This window comes from Microplitis demolitor, chromosome 2 (genome assembly GCF_026212275.2).
Source record: "Microplitis demolitor isolate Queensland-Clemson2020A chromosome 2, iyMicDemo2.1a, whole genome shotgun sequence".
In the NCBI taxonomy this organism is placed as follows: domain Eukaryota; kingdom Metazoa; phylum Arthropoda; class Insecta; order Hymenoptera; family Braconidae; genus Microplitis; species Microplitis demolitor.
The window spans coordinates 5005910-5031414 of record NC_068546.1 but is presented as its reverse complement, the minus strand read 5'-3'; the positions used below and the strand labels follow the sequence as shown (position 1 = coordinate 5031414).

The 25505-nt window shown below is 26.9% G+C and overlaps 1 protein-coding gene across 1 annotated transcript in view; it reads left to right on the top strand.

The window, feature by feature from the left end:
- The window catches only part of LOC103570113 (inhibin beta chain), an 81319-nt gene extending 72989 nt beyond the window's left edge, over window positions 1–8330 (top strand). The window contains exons 3-6 of the mRNA XM_014439728.1: window positions 3695–3912; window positions 5928–6159; window positions 6269–6446; window positions 8090–8330. Of these exons, the coding sequence (XP_014295214.1) occupies window positions 3695–3912; window positions 5928–6159; window positions 6269–6446; window positions 8090–8330 (869 nt within the window). The remainder of the gene's footprint in view (window positions 1–3694; window positions 3913–5927; window positions 6160–6268; window positions 6447–8089) is intronic.
- The last annotated feature ends 17175 nt before the right edge of the window (window positions 8331–25505 follow it).

Genomic DNA, 25505 nt, shown 5'->3' with positions numbered 1-25505 from the left:
GTACGGCCGAGTCTTAAGATACTTTTTTCTTCAGTTTTCTCAACTCTATGAAATAATTTTTTTTTTTTTTTTTTTTTTTTTTTTTTTTTTGTAGAAAAATCAAATAACTTTGAGGAAATCGGCAGTAAATGTATAATAAAAACTATAAATATTTCCATGTATAAAATAAGGAAATATTCATAGAGTTTTTGTTTTATCGTAGTACTTTGATGGGAATAGTCATAAACAACTTTTTTTATAAAAAAAACTTAAAAATCTCTTCTAGTTGTTTAAATTGTTCTGTTCTGCTCCTCTCTGATTCGACCAGAGAACATTTAAAATTTTTATTTAGTTATTGTTTGTTCTGACCGGAACAAAGTAACCGTCGTTATCTTTTACTTCGATGGACATAAATAAAATAGTGTCGTTTTTTAAGGTTCGATATTTTGATTTTTAACGGTTCGATTTAGAAACTTTTGATTTTCATGCCCTTCAATAATTTATTGTTATCAATTTAAAAAACATAAATTTTTTATTCCAATGCTAGGTGCTCACATCTTAAGGTCAAGGAAACCATTTATATTCAGTCTGATTGATGTATATATTCATGGAATACGTTCTCATAAAATCGTATAAATTATCAAGCCAATCGTCCGAGTTATCTTTTTATTTATCTTAAATATGGTTGATATCAAATTATTTTGAATCGATTTCTATCAATATAAGATTCAATACAGTTTACACAAAAAAGAGTAACTTTATGTACTTTAAATTATTTGCGTTTTATTGGATTTAAAATTTTTTTCATTGCATTATAAAATACAATGATTTTACAAAGCTTTCAATCGTTTAGTAAACTTACTCTGCGTTATAAATTTATAGTGCCTAAAAAGAGAACTATTGTAGGAGAAGACATAAAAAAAAGACAGGACTTACAGTTTTGTGCACGAGTCAATAAATAATATCTTGTGTCGAAAACATCACCTTGTAATCCTATTTTTCGCAGCTCATAACTCTAATGATTTTTTTAAATTTTAAACTTATTATTATTATTATTATTATTATTATTATTATTATTATTATTATTATTATTATTATTATTATTATTATTATTATTATTATTATTATTATTATTATTATTATTATTTTTGTCATTTAAAAAATGTGTTCATTTAAATTTTTATTATATAGTAAGAAAATAAATAAAATTTATATTGAGTAGGGCAAAATTAGACACTACTTCTTAAAAAAAAAAATTTTTTTTTCTGTAAATATTATCGACAGTCTCTAGAAATCACCGATTTTATCTGCGATTTTATCACCGATTTCAAAAGTTTCATATATGAGCATTACTAGTATACTATTTTATAGGAAACGCAAAAAACTTCTTCTAATCGAAATTCTAGAATGTTCGCAATACTTAGGATGACCAACTTACCCCATCTTGCCCTAGAGACTATTAAAAAAAAAAAAAAAACAAAAATAAAATTTAATTTTTTTTGTCAAAAAATGCTTTCTCATTTTGTCTCCTTCTCTCCTAATATTATTTGTTTCTATTGAGGGATTTATCAAACGGTAAAGCGTTAATTATATATGTATGCATTAGGGTGATTCAAAAAATAACAAATTTTTTTTTTCTTCTCGCAAACAGGTTCAAAAGTTTCATTTAGATATAAGAAGACGCCTGTGAAAATTAGAGCTCTTAATATTAACATTGAGAGGTTCCGCATTGCACTTTTCTATTTTCCATAAGAATAACATGGAAAAATTTTTTTTTGCATCTTCTGATTTTTATAACTAGCTAACGATGCACAGTAAAAAAATTAACATACATGATTTTGTAGGGATTGAATGCTCTACAAACAAAGTCTCTTATGATTTTTTGATAAATCCATTTGTTCATAAGTAATTCGAGATTGAAGTTGAATTTATAATAAATTTTGAGATCTTGTTACTTTTCCGGCGAAACTATCAGACTTATCACAAAATATAATAGGACCTTTTTTGTAGACATTTTTATTTCCTACAAATTATTACCTATAAAATTTGATATGTTACGAGGTACGAAGTTGTCTATATATAAGAAGAAACTTTATTTTTAACATTCGTAATCTTTAAAATGCTCGATTGATAAGATCTAAAAAAGTTTTTTTTAAATACCTTTATAAATATACATTGTATAAAAAAAATGAACATGACCTTTTTTGTCAAGAATTGAATTTCCTACAAAATTGTTTCTATAATTTTTTCCTTTAATCTGCATATTTCATGAGATATTTAAAAAAAAACCGCGATTATATCGAAAAGTGAACTTAGATCGTCCTGAGGCACGTATTCTTTTTACTTAACTAGAAAAAACCAAATTCCCTGTGTATTTTTTCACTAAAAGAAGCTTTTTATGAGGCGCCTGAGAAATTTAATTTTTAACAACCACCATAATATATATTAATAATTTGTATTGGTGATAATATGAAGAGTGTATTTCAAAAAATAATTTTGAAAAATCCCATTTGATCCCACTTTTAAAAGAACTGAAATAATGTTAAATACATTCTTCATTGGATGAGCTTTTTTCTGTATATTATATATATATATATATAAATTAGGATGTGCCAAAAAAAATAGAGTACGTTTTTTCTACTCCGTAAAAAGCTCAAAATGCATTAAAAGAAAAAAATTTCTTAAAAATTAAGCACTTAACATTGATATTTTTATAGCACTCATCACAATTTTTAATTTTTTACCTCGTTAACATGAGGGAAAAATTCTTTTTAAATTTTTTTATGAATGTAACTATTGTATAATCAATAGCAGCCACTTCAATTTATTTTGGGATCAATAAATGATTTTTGTTAGAGGAAATTCTTTTTTCTTTTTTTTTAGAATGGTATGTTGCTTGTCTTAAATTCCGAAATAAGTGAAAAATGATAAATAAAATATGTATTTCCTTAAAAGTGATTAAATAATCTCGAATTTTTTATTTTTTCGCTGTGACAAACTTTGAAATGAAAAATTTACTTAAATTAATTTGAAGGTCTGTGATTTCGAAGTTATTAAAAATAGTGTTTAAAAATTGAGGCTCTCTACTTGTTCAATAATAATTCTCTATAAAAATATGTCATATGCCATTTCTTAAAATATTATTTTGACATGCTAATATGTAGAGCGGTTCATCAGGAATTTTTTTTTCAATTTTTTCGACACACCCTAACAAACATGAATATGCATGTGAGGAAAAAGCGACCTTCCCCCCTAAAAATCTTAAAAAGAAAAAAAAAAAAAAAGAAAAAAATGTGTTATTTCCATATTTAATTGAAGTTAAATAGTTCACTAGTGTAAATTCACTGACCGGAACAAGTTGGACCCATGACAAAAATTAAAACAAAATTTTTAAATTTAATTTCCGGGTGTTTTTCTGTTTGTCAGAAGCAAAACAATTATTTTGTACCTCACAAATAACTGAGGTTATTAAAAAAATCAAAAACCGCCCCGATAAAGTTCAAAAATCGAACACCCCTTTTTTTTTAAACTTCTGAGACCTTTTAAATAAATGCGGGAAAACATATTTCTAGACAATCACGATGAAATTTGCCGATTAGTTTAATTTTAAGTTAATAAAATCTCTAAGTGGGCAGTTTTGTCCCCCCCCCCCTCCCGTGACTCTATTTAAGAAAAGTAATTAAGTATTGGCTAATTATTTAAAAATTAATTTCAGGACGGACGTTGAATGGCCAACCACTTCTGGAATTCCCAATGTCAAGTGGTGAACCAGCTTTAGAACCTTTAAAAATAAAACGCGCAATATTATGGGCGAGGGTAGAGTTAAAACACATTCATCATTACCAACATCACCGACGGCAGATCAATCAAAGAAACATTACCTTGTGGCTGTTTAAAGTTCGCTGTGGTAATACGACTCATTTACGCGGCAAGGTGAGATTTTTTTTAATATTTTGAATTATAAATAAAACAATATCCTGGGTCAAAAATAAAACTTGACTAAGACTTGGTTTACTAAGTCGAAATTTACAGCCGTTTTTCAGAAGGCAAACTCGACTTTTTTTACGGAGATATGAAATATATTAAGTTTTCTCTTTTGTTTAAACTTAACTGGCTTACTTAGTCACGATTCAAGACAAAAAAGTCTAAATCAAGTCGAAATTGACTTAGTTTAGACTTATTCAAGTTAAATTATAAGGCGGGAAAGTCAAAATTCAGGTGAAACGCGAAAGAAGAACATTTGACACTAAAAAATACTACTTGCTTTTTGAATTGATTGGAAAAGTTTAAAGTAAAGAGAATTACTGTGCTCTCTAAAAATGAATTAGTGAAATTCTCGCGAATCAGTGGATAGTCACTATTTCTACAGCTATAAGTATACCACTAATTCAACCAGTGGTATACTTATAGCTGGTTCCCAGTGAATATTCATTAATTTGGAGTGAATTTCACTAATTCATTTTTAGAGAGTGGTGGTCGAATTGAAGACGATTAAGTTCAAATTAATATAAAAAATCAGTCTATCGGTTGAACCTACGGGCTAGCCCCAAAACTTCCCGCTGTTTTCGAGCTCCTTGAGCTCGAAAACATCGTTGTTAATACATTTTCGAACTCTTCGAGCTCGAAAATACTTTTGTATGCCTTTAATTTCGAAAAAAAAACGTTTTTAGCATTTCTTTCTCCCACGATATCTCTCGAACGCATCAACCGATTGAGATAGTTAAGGTGGCAATCGACGCGTTTTATTAAGTTCTAGAGCTGATTAGATTTTGAAGTCGACCGTATAAGTTGTTTCTGAGAAATCAATAAAAAACTAAAAAAAAAAAATTTTTTTTCCGTAATTGGCCAATATCTTCGAGTCTACTTGATTAAATGATCTGAAATTTTCAGAAAAATTGATGGCCAAAAAGCTCTTTCGATTGCCGTCTTAACCATCCAAATTGGTTTATTAGTTACAAAGATATAAAGAGTTTACATACATACATACATACATACATACATACATACATACATACATACATACACACACATACATACAGACACTCGGACATCATTCTGAAAATAGTCAGAGTAGCTTCTTACGACCTCAAAACGTCGACATCTGATGAAATTTCGATTTTTGCAAATCGGGGTAAAAACAATAAGTTACCGAATTTTTCGAAAATCGTCGATTTTCTTAGCGGGAAGTTAAAAAATACAAAAAAGTTGTAGCCACATGGAAAAAAATAATCGGTAGCAGCTACCGATTAATTTTCGGTAGCTGCTACCACTTATTTCGGTAGCTGCTACAAATTTTTTTACCGATTAAAAACAAGAACTTCTTGCCTAATTTAGTACTGTCTATATTAATAAAAAAAAAATCAATATTTTGTAGCCACTAGGCATTTAATTTAAAGTGATAATAATAAAAGGTTGTTTTAAAAGCATTTCTAATTTACATTAATATATATGCAAGTTATCGAAAAAATTAAATACATATTTTATTTTATTTTATGTTATTTTAATTAATTTGTTTTTATATTAAATTATTAAGCACCATTTTTGAGACGACTAAAAAATTTTGGGTCATAAGTAATTTTGTTAAATTATTCAAGGAATCAATGATAAATCACCATAATTTTTTACTATGATGTTATAGAAAAAAATGAGAAATATTTTCCAATTTAGAGTTAAAATTTCTGTGAAAATCCCGTGTAACATCCCTCAAAAATATTTTTTTTAGTTCACTGAAATCGGTCTGTAGAAATGAAATAATCGGTAGCGGCTACCCAAAAATAGTCGGTAGTGACATTTCATTTAAGTCGAAAAAGTCGAGATCTTATCGGGAAATCCTTGGCAAAATGATAACTTCAAAAGAAAATAAAGGGAAGCGAACCTGAATCAAGTTTTATTTTTCAAAAAGACCCGGGTAATAATATAAAATTATCATTGTTTTTTTTTTGTCATAGGAATTGAGCGAACATTTAGAAATGGTGACATCATTAACTGTAAATGTAGGCCAATTGGGTTGGCAAAAATTTGACGTTACTAAAATAGTAAGTAATTGGTATACGTCACATAGACACGTAAAAGAAAGGCTGACACTTCTTGTGGATTGTACGGGTTGTGGTACACACGTGCATATTTCCACTTTTAACGTTCAAGCATCACGCGTTGTTGATTCGTCCATCGACTCAAAAAGTTAGTATCCATTTATCATTTTTTTTTTGTTAATCTATAACTTATAAATAGAAAATTGATATAAATTGAAGATATAAAGTGGCAAAATAATTATGCAAATTTATTTTAGATGCTCAAGATCCAGACCGTCCATTTTTAGTTGTACGAACCGATCCAGCTGCAGTAAAGCGGGTGAGAAGACGCGCAATTGAATGCAGTGGCGCATTAAAAGGACAATGTTGTAAACAAAGGTTTTACGTCAGTTTTTCGCAACTTGGGTGGGACGATTGGATAATAGCACCTCAAGGGTATATATATTTTTAAAATATCAGATTTATTTTATCTGACATTAACAACAACATCGCTCTACAAGTACCATAAGGGCATATACAAATTTTCTAGAGGTGTGCGAATCGTATTAGAATCGAATAATTCAAATTTTCTAATAATTCAATAAAATCGAACTATTCATCAATTTTTGAATTATTTGTAACTTTTTAAATTACTCGATTCGAATCGAGAAAATTCTGATCAGCTTTCAAATATTCAATTTTTATTTGATGGGGAGCTTAGTTTTTAAAGTAACCAAATATAATTTTTTCGTAGATTCGTGTCTGCCCTGCTTGAAAAATCCGATAGATTCTTATAGTTGTATGTATAAGGCCCTATACTTCATTACAACACTTCTCATAGAACTCATTCATTCTTATAAAATCTTTATAAGAATGTATGTGAATCTATTAAATTCTATGAGATTTTCTAAGCAGGGTGAGCTCTATTTAACCTGACGAAAATTTGAATTATTGGAAAAAATATTACAATTTTAAATCATTGAAAAAAATTTTTAAAATTCGTCGTATACGAATAATTCAAAAAGTGAATTATTCGAAAGTTTGACTTATTCGATTCGATTCGCTACAAATAATACGTAAGTTCGAACTATTCGCACATCCTGAAAATTTTCTTTCCCTAAATGATGTATTTTTTAGATGAAAGTATAAAAGTAAAAATTTTACTCTACATTTTTTTTTTACACCCTTATGGTTTCCGGGGTTGATACCACACAGAAAAAAAAATTTTCTTGATGCAAGAAATATTTTGCATTATGAATTAAAGACAAATATTTTTTTTTAGGACTAGAGAAAACTTCTTGGCGCCAGAATTTTTTTCTCGCCCCAAAAAAATTTTTGTTTTCAATTTATAATAAAAAAAATTTCTTGGGTCAAGTAAAAATTTTTTGCGCCGAGAAATCCTTTTTTTCTGTATAAGAACCATAACGGCGTATAATAAAAAAAATTCAAAACGAAAAAAAATTTGTATTTACTTATTTTTAAATGATACTGGAATTAGCTGAAGTTTAATAATTTTTGGATTTTTTTCCAAATAATAAATTGTAGAAAAAAAATATTTACAAAAATTGCACCTAAAGATTTTTAAATTTTCTACATGAGTATATTTTTAATTTTTTTCTTTTTAAAATCGATTTACTGAAATTAAAATCCAAAAATTGTTAATTGACTAAAGTTCAGGATCGGATTTTAAAATGATCCTGAAGTTAGCAGACAATTAGTAATTTTTGGATTTTTTTCTTCACCAAATCAAAAAAAAAAAAAAAACTAAAAATATGCACTTGTAGAAAATTTAAAAAATTACAGGTGCAATTTTTTCAAATATTTTTTTTTATAGTTTATCGACTAAAAAAAAATATCCAAAAATTATTAGAGGTCTGCTAGCTTCAGTATCATATTTTAAAACGTCTTCGAAATACATTGATAAAAAAAAAGTTTTTTTTTAATTAAAAAAAAACTCAAAATTAAAAAATGTTTTTTACATGCTCTGATGCCATTACAGCAGCATCTCTTGCTAGAATACACCCTTATGTTATCTGTAGTGCGACATAATTAAATTATTGCTATTATTCAAATTTTAATTTTGTAATGAAAAAATTTAGATACTACGCAAACTACTGCAGAGGTGATTGTGCAGCCGGACACCGCACGCCCGATACATTTCTCAATTATTACACACACGTAATTGAGGAGTATAGGAAAATGGATAGACTGGCAGGAATGCAACCATGCTGCGCTCCTCTTAAATTTTCACCAATGTCATTGATATATTACGGTCCAGATTCAAACATTATCAAACGGGATTTACCAAAAATGGTAGTGGACGAATGTGGTTGTCCTTAATAAATTCACAACCTAAAACAAAACGAAAAATAACGTTAAATTAATTTATATAAATAAATATAAACAAATGAAAACGAAAGCATCAAAAAATAAAACGCTTGGTAAGCTAATTTATTAAATAAATTAAGACAAGTATCAAGCAATATTTTTTAGAAAACTTATTTTTTTTTCTTAATTTTTAAAAAATATTTTTTTTACTTTTCAATAATTTTGAGTATCGAAAAAAAAATGTGCATAAACAGAATAATTATTATTCATCGCATCATGAACTTTAAAATGTTAAATAAATTTAATAAAAAAAAAAAAAAAAAAAAAAAAAACTAGTTAGGATAATAAAATCGAGTGAGCTAAATTTTTACTTGGCCATCGTTTATATACAACGGATATAAAAGACAAAAAAAAGTATTAATAATAATTTCAAATACAAGAAATTAAAAAAAAATAAATCAACAAAGACAATTAATTTAACGATAATAATATTTATATTAATAACATTAATATTTAATAATAACGTTATTAATAATATAATTCTTACTGAAAGCTTAGTCCTTTTTTATTAGTTGCGAATAATATATATATATATATATATATATATATATATATATATATAAATATATATATATATATATATATATATATATATATATATATATATATATATATGTATATATAAATATATTAGATTGTGCCAAATAAAATCGAGATTTTTTTTTCGGTTCCATACGAAAATTACATTGCATGTAACGAAAAAAAATCGCGTACCAAGTTGGGTCCTCCAACTCAATTACGCGCGCTCGTTTAAATAAGATTTCCTATTTAAATAATATGTGAAATTTTTTTTTAACTTTACCATAACATATTTTAGCAAAAAATCGAATGCTTTACCGAAAAGGTCTAGTATAATTTTTGTAATAAATGCAACCAAAAGTTACATTTTTTAAAAAATTTCGGTTTTTTTCCCCAAATAATTAATTTGTAAAGCCTGTAATTTCTTAACTGAGCAAACTCATTGCAAAAAAAAAATGATCTACAAGAAAAGTCCTATGACATTTTGCAATAAGACTGATAGTTTGCTATAAAAGTAGAAAAAACGAGAAATTTGCCATACATTAAAACTCCGTATCGAAGTGAATGCAGGTTAAAATAAAATTCAGATCATTCCGAAATCACTCAGCTGAAAAAACAAACTCTCTATTTACTCCGTATGCAGATTGATTTTTTCTAAAAATTCAAAATTCCGAATCACGGAATGAATTCGGATTTAAATAGAATCCATATTCACTCCCAATTTTTTTCAGTGTATGAACGGTTAAATCTATCAAAAAATTATAGAAGACTTTTTTCGTAGAACGTTGAATTTTCCGCAAGGATCTGTATTGGTTATACGGAGAGAAATGTCATGCTGTTATTACTATGCTCGGCAAAAAAGAATGTAATTAGGGGAGGGGGTAGGGTAAACAAAACGGGGTACCCCCAAAATTTTGTAAAAAAAAATTTATATTTTAAATGGTTTTTAAACATTCCAAAATCAATTTTGTAAATATAATGGAGCGTTATTTTGAATTTTTTTTGTTAAACTTTTTCAAAAATCAATTGTCAGTTGAAAAATATTAATGACTTGTTTTATGATAAAAACTATTAAAAATTTATTTTTCTTCTTTTGTATTCGATGATCATGCAAAAAAAAATTTTTCGTTATGTAAATTACTTGCAAAAAAGTTTATCTTAATCCCATTCATTTAAAATCCAGAAATTTTTTTTTTTAACCTTTTTTTGAGGGTACTCCATTTTGTCCGTAAAAATGAAAAATTATTTTTTTTTAACGATAACTGAAAATTTTCAGCATAGTAATGGTTACATTACTGTATCGTTTGTATAACAGCACTCTCAAGTGGGCGCCACTCGGCTATCCGTTTACAACCGAAAAATCAGCGTGTGTTTCTTTGGGTTAATAGAAATATCAAATTTTTTATTAAGACACGACAGTGCAAAGTGATTGGAATAATGTTATTAATTTTAATTAATATTAATTTTTTTTGGTACAATTAAAATTTCATCAAGATAAATAATTATCTGTTTAAAATTCGTTAACCTACGAATCGACTTGGAAAATTCACTCCAGATGTCATACAAAAAAAATTTGTTTAATGTAATGGTGATTTTTTAAATTCGCATTACAAATAAATTTTGTTGTTTTTTTTGGTCAACCTCGCACTAAATTTCCGATCCAATTTTTTCATTTTATAAGGTTTAGGATAACTTAGTGAGTATAAAATCATAAAATGCTGACATATTCCGGTGGAGCTTTCGCCATCTTGAAAAAACGTTTTCGGCCGATATCTCAGAAACTATTTACTTTAGGGCAAAAGTCAAAGAGACTATTATTGTAGAAAATAAAATTTCGCATCTTTTGTTTTCTGTAAACTTTTTTTGTAAAACTTACCGTTTACGTTTTACGGCTCATTTAATGAACCGGGTTTTCTATCTTGGCCAATAACTCTTATAATATTGAATTAATCAAAAAAATACATATATATTTTTTAAATCGCATAATAATATTTGCCTAAAATTTCTGTCCGTGTATTTCAATCCATTGCTCAGCTACTGAATGATGAAATTCCAGTTAAAAAAAAATTTTACATGTTATTTAAACGGGAAATCTTATTTAAGCGAGTGTGCTTTGTAAATGAATTTGAAGTCCCAACTTGGTACCAAATTTTTTTTTTTTTTTGTTACATACAATTTTCATATGAGACCGATAAAAAAAAATATCGATTTTATTTTGCACAGTCTAATATATGTATATACATATTTATGTGTATGTAATTATTATAATGTATACAATTGACTATAAAATTAATAATTACGTGAAAAAAAACTAAAATGTAATAATTTACATTTTCATACATAGAGTAGTTAATTAAAGTGATTCATAAAAAAATAATTTATAATTACTAAGTAATTAATAATTGTAAACAAATAAAACTCAATCTACTTGCCTTGTTTTTTATGTAAATAAAACACAAAAAAAGCAAACAAAACTTAATGAAAGTATTGAGACTTAAGTGACAACTTACGGTAATATAAAAGAAAGTATTAATTAAATAATAATAATTACCAATAATAATAATAATAATAATAATAATAATAATAATAATAATAATAATAACAATAATAAATTTAATTTATAATAAATTTATAATAATTTATAATAAATTAATTTATAATAAAAGATAATAATATTAGTAATGAGGTTTGAGAATAAAATAATAATAATAAATTTAATAAATACCAAGTCATATTTCCAGATAATAATAATTATAATATTAATAATAATTATAATACTTATAATAATAATAATAGTAATATAAAAAATCCACAAGTAAATGCTCGATTTAAAATTAAAAGTCTAAAAAAAATGTATATAATGAACACGTAAGACGTAAATGCATAATAAAATAATGGATGCAATTAAGGCACGAAATATCGTGATAAGAAAAAAAATATAAAATTTTTTTATACTTTTATTCAGTTCAGCGTGCGTGAATTACATTTATATGTAATTTAAAAGAAATAATAATTAAAAAAGGAGAGAAAGAGAGAGAGAGAGAGAGTGAATGACGGTGATAAAATAAAAATAAATAAATAAATAAATAAAGAGTTTAAAAAATAAATTTGACAAGTTTAAAAAAAATGTAATTAATTGGTGTGGGGTTGGAATGAGATTTAAAAAAAGTAGGAAATGTGTTTAATGTAAATTTTGAAAATTTTACAAGTCTGTTGAATAACCGCTATAAGTCTCTCAATTAAATGAATTAATAAATAATTTTAAAAAAATTCTAAATTTTCATTAAAATAAATTGATGAGAAAAAATAATTATACTTTATAATGTTAAATATTTATACTATTCGGACGTTTCTTAAGCTCGTTAGTTGTATTTAAATAATTAACAAGTTCAAAATTTAAATTTAAATTTAAATAGAGGGAAAAATTATAGTTAAAGAAAATGTTTGATAAAGAAAATAAAAATGTTTAAATTTACAAGTTTGATTTTATAGTTGATTAGACAATTGAAGAAAATAATTAAAAAATTTAATAATATACATGACAATAAATAAAATATTTAGAAAAGACAATACGTCATTATAAATTAAAAATGATTATTTATTTTATATTTCGAAAGTTTTTCAAAGGAAAAAAAAAATAATTGATAATAAATAAATAAGCTTGAAATTGGTGCAATTAATGGAATTTTCTAAGTGTAAAAAATGTTTTTTGAGATATGTGGGTTTAGAATTGAGTATATTTGGAGATTCCTTGGAATAATGTAGTGATTTTGAAGAGACTTTATAACAGAAGCGGATAATTATGATATGTAATATACAATTTATTGTGGGATTTAAGTAATTGTGATTAGAAAAGTTTAAATAATTAGAGAAAGAAAATGAATGGTAAGAATTTAAAAACTGAAAAAGTGATATCCCACGCAGCCTTACTGGGCCTTATTATTACATAAATACTGAATTTAATATTTAAATAATAACGAAAAAAATTAAATAAATAAATAAAGTTAACAATTACGCAAATCGACCATCGGAATAGTTTTAAAATAATATTTAAAATGTTAATACTAAAAAAAAAAACACTTTATATTTCATGCCAACTTACTAATTTTTGAACCTTACAGTTTATAAATTTTATTCAAAAAGATATATTTATTTTTTTCCATTTTTTTTACTTTCAATGAACAAACATATTTAATTATTTTACACAGAAAAAAAAAATTTCTTGGTACAGGAATTTTTTTCTCGTCTAAAAAACTTTTTTCTTGCTTGAAGAGAATTTATTCGTCCCAAGAAAATTTTTATGAAATTTTTAAATATATTTTTGCAAAATAATTTTTTTAAATTTCTTTTAATTGAATTACTACACAAAAAAAAAAGGATTTCTTGATGTAAAAAATTTTTACTCATCTTAAGATTTCATTATAAATTGAAAACAAAAATTTTCTTAGATCAAGAAGAAATTGTTTGAGGCAAAAAACAAATTCTCACGCAAAGAAATTTTTTCCCGTCTTAAGAAAATTTTTTTCTTCAATTCATAGTGCAAAATTTTTTTTCGACACTCGAAAATTTTTGTTTTTAATTTATAATGCAAAAAATTCCTTGGCACAATAAATATTTTGCACTATAAATTAAAGAAAAAAATTTTCTTAAGACTGGAAAAAATTTTTTGGCGCGAGAATTTTTTTCTTGCCTCAAAAAATTTCTTCTTGATCTAAGAAAATTTTGTTTTCAATTTATTATACAAAATTTTTTTGACGCGAATAAAAATTTTCTTAGGGTGAGAAAAAATTTTTTGCGCCAAGAAATTCTTTTTTTTGTGTATTAATTTTATCAAAAGTAATTTTAAAAAAATGTTTTGGAAAAATATATTTATAAATTTCATGAATCTTTTAAATAAATATTTTAATTACAAACATTTTTTTTTTTTGTAAATTAAAAATTATTCTTAAAATATTGTAATTTTTTTTTTTGCACAATTTGAAATTTTTTTTATATCCATTATTATTAAAATAAAAATTGTAAGCTGACGTGAAATGTTTTATATATTAACACACACTAAATTGTTTTTTGTAAAAAAAAAAAAAATAGTAACCAAAAAATCAATAAATTTATTAAAAGTTCTCTGCAGAGGCTTTCACGATACTTGAACTAGCCAAAATAAAATTTAAAAAAAACTATTGCGTCCAATTTAAAAATATAAAATTAAATAAATGACTTGCAGTACATTCTAGTAATAATAAGAAATGATTTAGATAAGTATTTAAGAGTATTAATATAAAAGAGAAATTTAAAAAAAATTAAAAAAAAAAAAACGAAAAAAAAAGAAAAACAAATTAATAATAAAATTAAAAAAATAATAAAAAGTAAGTGGTGACAATTTGAGAGCATGGCAATAATAAGATATTGATAACAAAAATAATTGAGATGCAATAAGTTAAATATTAACTAAACGAAAGTATGGACAACACAATAAAGCCTTTTTTGGAGCTCAAGGATTGTATGAAGTGAGTAATGTAATATATAATCTATCAAAAGAGTAAAAACTTTAATATGCGAAATTAAAATAATATTAAAAAATAATCAACAAAGTATTCGCGGCTTTGATTACTTCCACGGCTTTAAATAAATAAAATAATTAACGAAAAAAAATATTCTCAAAATATTTATTAAAAGTAAAATAATTATTTCTTTTTTCTTTTTTTTTAATACAAAACGTTAAATTTAATAATTTAAGATAAAATGTAAATTTAGTGAAAGGAAATGCGCTAAGGACCCGGTGATAAATATACAAAAATATGTGAAAATCAAAAGGCACGCTCTAACTTAATCGCTACTGTTTTTTATTGACTATTTCGTAGATAATATTGCATTACTAATTCCAAGAGGACATATTTTTTACGCCTTTTTGGCTTTGGTCGCAAAAAATTGAGGAGTGGATCTGGAATAAATCTGGAGTAAATGCGGAACGGATGGCTGTATTTATTAAATCTCCTTGGAGTAAAATTAACTCTGAAAGTGAGTATTTTAATATTCAAACTCCGGTCCGCAGTAAAATTAACTCCTAAAAGGAGCTTTATGTTAATATTAAATTACCGAACCGGAGTGAATGCGAATTTTTAAAAAATGCAGACCGCTGGAAAAACTAACGCCATATTTACTTCGTATTTGGAGTGATTTTTTCTGAAACTCCGGAACTCTGAGTAACGGAGCGAATCCGGATTTAAATAAAATCCGTAATTGCTATGAATTCACTCCCGATTTATGACAGTATAAAACCAATGGGACGTATAGTTTATTTTTAATTGCAAATCATATTGTAGACTTATTTTAAAGCTGGAAATTGGAAAAAAAAATTTAAGAGCCAACATTTTTGGACATTCTTTGTTTAGATAATTATCTTGATTAAATTCAAAAATTTTAAAAATCGGTTGAGTATTGGCAGGGAGTCTAGTATATGGTGGAGACAACTGAGTCGATTGCAGCGAAACTATTTCACATGTATTTATTATATTGTATTGGTTCTTGTGAAAACATTGCAAGATTTCTTTGATGATCTTGATCTTGGTCTCGATATTGCAATCTATAGTATCGTCTTGATAAGTCGAGAAGAGATCAAGACAAGTTTAATTTAATCTTGATTTTGAGTAAAGCCCTCGTTGAGTATCCAGAAAAAGGTGGCAATTTAAATTTTCAAATGATTTTATTTCTGTTGGTTTTTGAGCTCTAAATTCATTAAAAAGGTCGAAAAAATTTAATTTATAATTTGATTTGTCTTGAAACTTTCAAATAAAGGAATAGTAAGAAATCTACTTCTATTTTGGATGCCGAATGGCTTTTTTTAGCTACCCTGGTTAAGAATTTCGATTGAGTCCGATTGGGATCTGGTTTAGTTTGATTAGAATGAATCGGTATCAATCGGAAAATAATATATTTTTCGGAAATTTCCGATTCATTCCAATAGGATTTAAAGGTTATAAATTTCATACTATAAAATAAGTCTACAAAACGATTAGCGATGAAATAAAATTGTATGCCCTATTGGTGTTAAACTGAGCGACCGAAACCAAAATGGCGTATGAAAATATAAGCCCTTTTGAAATTAGTAACTCGATATTCATTGTTTTAAATTTATTCGATTAAATAAATTAAAAAATAAAAAAACAGGTTTCCTAAATAATTCCAATTATTAATAAGTTGCTTTTAAATTATATTTATTTGTCATTAATTTAAATAATTATGTATATTTTCTTATGATATTATTGTTGTAAAGTAAAAAAAGAATGTTTAATTAGTATTGAAATAAATTATTTTAGTCAAATTAAATTTAAATGTTTTCAGACGTTAAAATTTTTAATAATAAATTAAAAAAAAAAAATGATAATTCATAAAAATGAATTATAAATATATTGGAATTTTATTTTATGTAAAATAAGCCCCAGTGTATTATCAATATTTATTAAAATAATTTATTTATTTGTTAAGGAAATTCGCGGGATTTAACGCTGGAGCTTATTAATAATAAATGGATGAAAAAAATCTTTATAAAATTATAACGCGTATATAGCCAAAGAATACCCGGGTAAAAAAATTATATATCATTATATAGAATTCATATCTAATTATATATAGAAAATGGCCCAAAGTAATTATATATAAATATATATATATATATATATAGTGGTTTTTATTATATAATCATACTTTATATATAATTGTATGTGATTATATATAATTATATATAAAGATGGCTTAGTTTAATTATATAAAATTTAGATATGATTATATATTAAAAACCATTTTATATTTTTATATATAATATCATATTATTGCATTGAGCAATTTTCTATACATAATTATATATTACATACAATCATATGTAATTATATGTAATTGTATGTAACTACATATAATTATGCATAGAAGCCGACTTAATGTAATTATATAAAATTATATATAAATATATACAATGGTTTTAATTATATAGTCATGTATAAAATATATAAAATTGTGTGTGATTATATGTAATTATATATAATTACGTATAATTATATGCAATCGTATGTAATGATATAAAATTATATAAAATTCATGTATGATTATATATTAAAGGCAATTATGTATATTTATATATAATTTTATATATTTACATCGGGCTATTTTCTACACATAATCATATGTAATTACATGCAATCATATGTAATTATATATAATTACATATAATTTTTTTTACCCGGGATGAAAAAGAAAAATTAAAATATTAATAATTCTTCTATTAATATTAATGATAATAATAATAATGAAAAAGATTTAATAGCTGAAATTTTTGTAAAATTTTTTTTGTTTGATCTTCTTCGTATGTGATCAATTTGCTCCTTGCAGTCAATTATAATATTATTGACTGCAAATAAATATTTATAAATAAATTATTAAACGTATTGTTAACGTGATAAAGAAAGAAATTATAAGTATTTGTGATGGGAAAGTGCGAGTGAAGAAAATATATAAATTGATACGCCTTTTTAATAATAAAAATAATATTAATAATAATTATAATGATATTAATATTAATATAAATAATAGTAATAATAATAATAATATTAATAATAATAATTAAATTAATATTAATAATAATACAACTTCAAGACTTTGTCAAATAAATTTTTCTCCTATTTATTTATTTATAATTTTAAATCTCGCTTTTTTCTCTCGCGCTTTCCTTTCACTTAAAACTTATGTGTGTTGATATAAAAGCAAAAAAAAATTTATTAAATTAAATTTTCTCTCTTCAATACATAAATATCGACGGAAAACAAGTTAACTAATAATTATTTTTCGAAATGCTTCGTTGAAACTATAATCTTTTTTGTCTATACCAATTAATCCTCAAAATATTTCGATTGTATGAAAAAATCATAAAACAAAAAAAAATAATAAAAATAAAAAAAAAAAAATTGTAAAACTTGTAATACTGAAAACTAATTGCTCTTTGCGTTATTTATTGGGGTTATTTAACACTCGGAAGACTTTAATCGTCCGTCCAAAACATTATATTTGAACGGATATAATTCCAAAATAAAACCACCCCGAACAAAAAAAAACCCAAAAGGTATGCATATAAAAAATATATTTGTCGTTTTTTTCACTTTTCCAAATTACTATTCCATTATCCATTACATAATTCTTATAAATAAAGATAATAATAAATAAATTATTAATTATAATAATTTTGTCTATTTTATTTATTTATTCGATTATTTTTTCTTGCACATGCAATACAAATTACAGAAATGGTTTCTGAAAAAAAAATTATCTTGATGGTATCTAATTATTCATGCATAAAATGATCTCTGATCAATGATCGTATTAGTTTATCGGATTTAGCTTTATACATATGTATATTGATGTATGGATTTTAATCTAATTAGATATGCTTATGTGTAACCGATGGACTTATATCTGATTGGGTATAGACTCATTGGTATTTATACATATGTCTATCTGTGATTACGTCTGGCTAGTAGGCACTTATATGTCTGATTGAATATGTAATTCATTAATTTATGTCACGTATTTAACTAAAATTCGATTTACGAATAGGCGTAGATAAGCTATAATGCGTCAACCAACATCAATGCCTCTTTGATAAAATTGAGCTTAAAGATTTAAATAATGTGTTATACATTATGTGGAATCGGTGTTATACTCGAGTGTGGGTTTGGTGGTACAAGCGAAGGGTGTGTTGTTGATGATTTTATTTTTTTATGATTGAAATTATTTTTATAGCAATGACTTTTATCTGTGACTTCCTCTGCAATCGTATTCATGTAGTCGAAATAAGGTTTAATAAATTAATATCCCATACTTAAATCAGAAAATAATAACACCACATATATAACGATCGGATGAAAAAAAGTTATTCATTTATTTTTATTGAGTTGAAAATTTACGCATTTTTTCCATAAGATCTTTGATAAAGAGGAATATGTTTCTAAATAGTCGCGTTACTACACGGAAAGAAAATTAAGGAAAGTGTTCCTATGCATTATGGAAATAGTTCCCATAATGGTATAGGAACTGTAGCCATACTATTATGGGATTGGTTCCTATATATTATGGGAACCATCCCTATAATAGTATAAGTACACTTTCCATACCATTATGGGGCCATTCCCATAATATTTTAGGAAGTATCCCCATAATATTATAGGAACCATTCCCATGATGGTATGGGAACTATTCCCATAACATTATGGGAACTATTCTCATAATGTTATGAGAAATATCCCTATATCATAAAAATTTTTTTTGCAAAATAGTGCAGAAATTTTTTCAAAATTTGAGATTTTATCGAAATTAAAATTTTTATTTCCGAAATTGGAATTTTCTTGAATGTTGTGCGCTGACAAAAAATTTCTGTTAAAAAATTTTAAGAACTGATTTCCACACTTTTCTTTAAATTAATATTTTCATGATAGTATGGGAACCATTGACATAATATTACAGTAACGATTCCAATAATGGTATAGAAAATATTCCAATTGCATTATGGGAACCATGCTTATAATTTTATAGGAATCATTCCTATAATATTATGGTAATCGTTTCCATACTATTATAGAAACCATTCCTAAAATGTTATCGGAATGGTTCCAGTATTTTATGGGAATGGATCTTATAATTTATAGAAATAGTTCCTATATATTTCAGGAATGCTTCTCATAATACTATAGGAACTATTCCTTTAATTATGGAAAACATTCCTGTAATTATAGGAATTGCTCTCATAATTTATGGTCATAATTCGTATACTGGTATAGGAAGAAATTTCACAAAATTATAAGAACCATCCCCATAATTTCCTTTCCGTATACAATAAAAGGTTTTAAATCCATACAAAGTCGCCGTTAATGGAAAAAATGCCGTAGATCGGCCAATGTCTGACTGCCGTCACTCGGCCAAGCATTGGCAATTAGTAATGGCCCAAGCATGGTTAATTACCAGCAGCTGTTTAATATTTTAAACGACGCTGCCGATGGCTGGCCGATTATCGGTTTGCAACGTTGGGATACTGTTAGTGAATCAGTGGTCCATGACTTTGTCAAATAAAAAAATCTACTAATCAATTAATAATTATACAAATAACTTATTATTATAGTATTCTTTAATTAATAATTATTATTTTTTTTTTTTTTTGATTTAAACTAATTTTTAATTAATAATATATTTTAATTTTCCGATTAAAGTTATTTACAACTAACAATTAAAATATTTTTTAGTTCGTTATTATTTGCAACCAACAACCGCAATTTTATAACTTTATTTATAAAAATTAATTTAATAAAAAAATAATGCATACATTTTTATAATAAATGTCATTTTTAATAATGGTGGTAGAGCAAGATATTTTAACTGGGTTCTTGATAAATAATCTATTTAATTTAATAAGTTTTATTTTAAAAAATTATGTAATTATAATAAAATAGTACAAAATTCTTATTTTTTTTTCTAAATAATCAAAAATATTAATTAAATTGCTCTTTATGTTTTATAAAATCGAGTGGTTGTAGTAGAATGAATATGTCGATCATTCAAAAGTGTCAGTTCAACATTAGCAGTTTCGTCTAGTAGTCATCGTTCGGACCCAGTAATCAGAAGGACGAGAGTGTAAGCCTTCAGTGGCCGAGAAAACATAACCGCAAAACACAGCGATCTCATAAAAACTCAAAAACTAAAGCAAAATAATTTCAAAAAAATTAAAAAGTGACTATAATAAGGTTAATAAATATTGTTTTTTAAATAATAAATAACCAAAAGTGAGAATAGAAATACATAACAGCAGTGAAAGTAAGGGGATGGCCACCATGGCCAGTACCGCCAAACGAAAAAATGATGGTCAACATACAACAGGCCCTATAAATAAAATGACACGAGCAAATATGAACAAAACAACATCGATAACAACAGAGTCATTAGAAAAAAGTTTTAAGCAAATGATTAAAGAGTATGGTGGAATGCCAGTGAAAATAAACAGTGCGAGAGGATAAAATAAATATAACATAAAACCTAACCTGACAAACAGCAGAGTGAGAATAAATACAGTAACAATCGAAAATGATACAGCTGCGACAAGCACACACGATAATGAAGGATGGCAGTCACCAAAACACATCAGAAAAATACGCAAAGAGACAGGAGAGGATGGAAACAACATCTTTAACAATAATTCTTATCAACCACTTGCAGAATTGGAAGACTCAAACGAAATGGAACAAGAAGTAATTGATGATACAACACAGAGCAACACAGAAAACAACGACAACGATGAAAACTACCATTCAGGTGCGTAAAATGTGGCGAAAGTCACGAACCAAACGGTTGCAAAATAAAACCAGAAGACGAAAAAAACAAACTGAAATGTGCAAATTGTGGCCAAACAGGACACCCAGCGAATTACAGAGGCTGTTTATATTACAAGCACGCCATGATTATGATAAATAAAAATAATTCAACGAATAGACAAAACCAACAAGCAAAAATACAAAAACTTAACAATTACATCAACCCAAATCAATCATTTGCCTCGATATTAAACAGACATAACAATCCAAACACAAAGACACAACTCAGAACCACACAAGAAACTCTGAACCCGTCACAATGTCAAAACCATACACAAAGAAACGAGACAATAGCAACAAACATACACATACCACCACCATGGGTAAATGAATTAAAAAATGAATTCAAGGCAATGGCCAGCAGACTATATGCACTGGAAGCAAGCATAGCACAAAATGCTAGCAGAATCGATCAGCTATTTGGAATAATTGAATCTGATGTCAACTATGAATAATGGATAAGACGACACATGTAGAAAATAAAAAGACAAAATCCAACAACATGGAACCAAACACAATAAACGAATTGAAAATTGCAGCGATTAATGTAAACTCAATTATTACATACCAACGAAGACTAGACCTAGAACGATTTATCAAAGACAACCAACTGGACATAACACTGGTATCAGAAACCAAACTGAACAATAGACACAAACTTAGAATGGACGGATATAACATCATAAGAACAGACAGGCCAAACTCTACAAAAGGTGGTGGAACAGCTATAATTATTAAAAAAGAAATAGCATACAACAAAATAACATACCCAAGTTCGGAAAGAAACAAAATTATTAAATATACAATAATTAAAATCAACATCAACCGAAATCAAAAGCTAATCATAGCCAGCATATATGCCACAAATAAATCCGAAGTAAAGCAAGATTTCATAAATAAGCTGAACACACTCTTCTCAAAATTAAATCTACAAGATGAAAACACATACTATGTCCTGGCAGGGGATTACAACTCTAGACACATTGACTTTGGAGACAGTAAGAACAACATAAGAGGTCGATTCTTAACCAAATGGGAAAAAGAACACACACTCCAATACGAAACTAAAATATATACACCAAAAGAACCAACATTCATGCCAGCACAATCAATACTAGATATAGCCATATTAAACAGTAGACTCCAAGTAAATAATCTAACTAATGGAAAACTAGAAACCCTTACATACGACAGCGATCACAATGCAATATACATGGAAATTCATTAACAACTAACGATAGCAACGGACACGAGGCCACCAAAATTACTTTACAAAAAAACAAAATGGAAAGTATTCACTAAACACCTAAATGAACAATACCAACTGGAAATACCGGATGACAGAAACCTAACAAAAACAGAAATAGATGAATACCTGGAAAAAATCAACCAACACATTTTAAACACAATAGAAAACAAAATACCAAAAATAGAAAAGCAAGACAGCCCAAATCACTACATAACAAACAGGATAAAAAAAATTACACAAATTTAAGTCAATACTACTGACCAGAATACACGCGCAAAAAAAAGCTAACCACCAGTACACTACAGCGCCTATAAATTATCTTAAACAGTTGTTGACAGACACTAAAAACAAAATACAAGAAGAAATAAAGAAAAACATAGAAAGTCACTGGACAAAAATAGCAAAAAAAATAGACTACAAAAATTCGGACAAGTTCTTCCCAATTATAAACAAAGTATTTAGACCAAGAAGCTGGCAAGACATGCCAAATATACACATAAAAACAACAAACGCAACCATAATAAACAGAAGCCAATGTAATATAGCACACGCAATAGAACTGGATGATGAATACATAATAGAAGACACAAAAGATAAACTAAACGTCATTGGTGCATACTACGAAAGAAATAGTTGACCAAACAGTAAATGAATTCATCACCAAATACAACGAAGACCGTCAAGAAAATAAAACAACCACCACCTTCTCAACCACAAATAAAGCCTACACACCTAACACAGAACCAGACACGCCAAAATATTTCTGCTCAATAGCAGAAGTACACATGATACTTAAGAAGCTGCCAAATAAAACGTCAACAGGACTGGATAATATACCAGCTATAGTACTAAAACACCTAACGCCAAGAATAATCAAAGACTACACAGTAATTTTCAATAATGCACTAAATAACAAATACTTTCCGGAATCATGGAAAATTGCAAAAACACTACCGATACATAAAAAAGAAAAACCACTAAACCAGCCAGCAAGCTACAGACCAATAAGTCTGACACCAAACATCAGCAAGGTATACGAAGCAGTCATCAGAAATTCAATACAGGCACACTGTAAAAACGAGAAAATAATACCCGACAATCAGTTTGGCTTTCGACATCAACACTCCACCGTACACGCGATCCATAAACTTTTATCAAACGTTAACCTTTATCTACTTAAAAAAGAAATAATTGGAGCAACCCTAATAGACCTGGAGAAAGCCTTCGACTCAGTATGGATATTCGGCCTGATATTCATACTGATTCGAAGAAAATTTCCAACAATGCTGATAGAAATGATATGGAATATGATAACCGACAGAAAATACGTCATATGGGATGGAATGAACGTGTCAACGATAACATTTCTGATCAAAGAAGGATTACAACAGGGTCTGGTAAACTCACCGGACTTATTTAACATATACACTGCCAGTATCTTAAACCTGTTCAACCTTAACACAGGAAATAATACATACTCAATGGCATACGCCGACGATACCATTTTCTACGTGGCGGGAAAAACACCGCAGGAAATACAACAAAAACTCGAAGAAATAGTAAATAAACTAAACAAATTTTACGCTACCTGGAATTTAAGAATAAATCCTTCCAAATGCGAAACTATAGTATTCAGACAACCATATAAACACATAGCTCCAAAAATAAGAAAACAAATAGATGAATTTAAAATAGTAACATTCAATCCGGACACTCAAGAACCAGCAACAATACCAACAAAACAAACAGTCAAATATTTAGGAATGCAACTAGATCACCTAGCACGTTGCACAAGCCACATAGACAAAAGCAAGAAATGCATACAAAGCATTATCAAGATTATTTTGCAATAGAAACATCAGCTGCAGAGCCAGAACAATATGCTATCTACTACTAATAAGACCACTTTTAACACACGCAGCCCCAGTCTGGTGGAACGTGGGAGCAGCACATATGGAAAAACTCAGACAATTTGAAAGAGCATGTTTAAGATCAACGCTCGGACTATACAGAAAACCAGAGACCGATTACAAAAAAAAAAATAAGTAACCAAACCCTATATAATACAGCAGACATACCACGAATAGACAATTTCATATTAAAACTAACCAGAAATTATTATAGCCAACTGCAAAACATAGAAAACGAAATAATACAAGGACTCAAGCATATAAACAACAATCTCAACACAGCAGCAAAAGCAGGATACCTTCAGCCACAAGCATTTACGCAACTTGACAAAATGAGCATCATCCAGAACGAACTGAATATACCCACTATTTACCATCGCAGCAGACACAAAGCCAATAAAAGCATTCCAATAGAATTATACACGAATAATAATAATAACTACAAATACTCGACTGCAATCCCAAACAAAGACCGGAATGACTTCTATCGTCTAGACCCCAAATACTGGTGGCTAGACAATACAGCAGCCCACATAAAAGAGCTAGAAGCCAGAAGAAAAAGAAAAGAACGAGAGCAAAGACAGCAGCAAGTTGGTCACAACCGACACAGAGATTAAAAATTTCTAAATCATGTATATATGTACATATGTAAATAAATATTAGTAATAAGATAGTCATAAGTAAAAAAAGATTAGAACAGTGGTTTTTTTTTTTTAAATAAATTTTTCCACAAGGTAATAAAAATAAAGACAGATCCAGATTAGACAGTAATTTTTAACGCAGTCTACTACCCCAGAGAACAAAAAAAAATCAGTAAATAAAATTAAAAAGATGGTTGAGACCCGAGACGCTGCCAACAACAGCCAGTTGATCTCAATTAATAAGTTTACAACAAATAGAAATTAAGGGTTTATGTTATTTAGTTTATTTATTCCTATTATGTATGACGTGTTAAATTTGAATAAAGAAACTTTAAACAAAAAAAAAAAAAAAAAGTAATCAGAAGGACGGCAGTTCGCGCCCAAAGCCCAGCAGAATTTTCTCAGAGTTT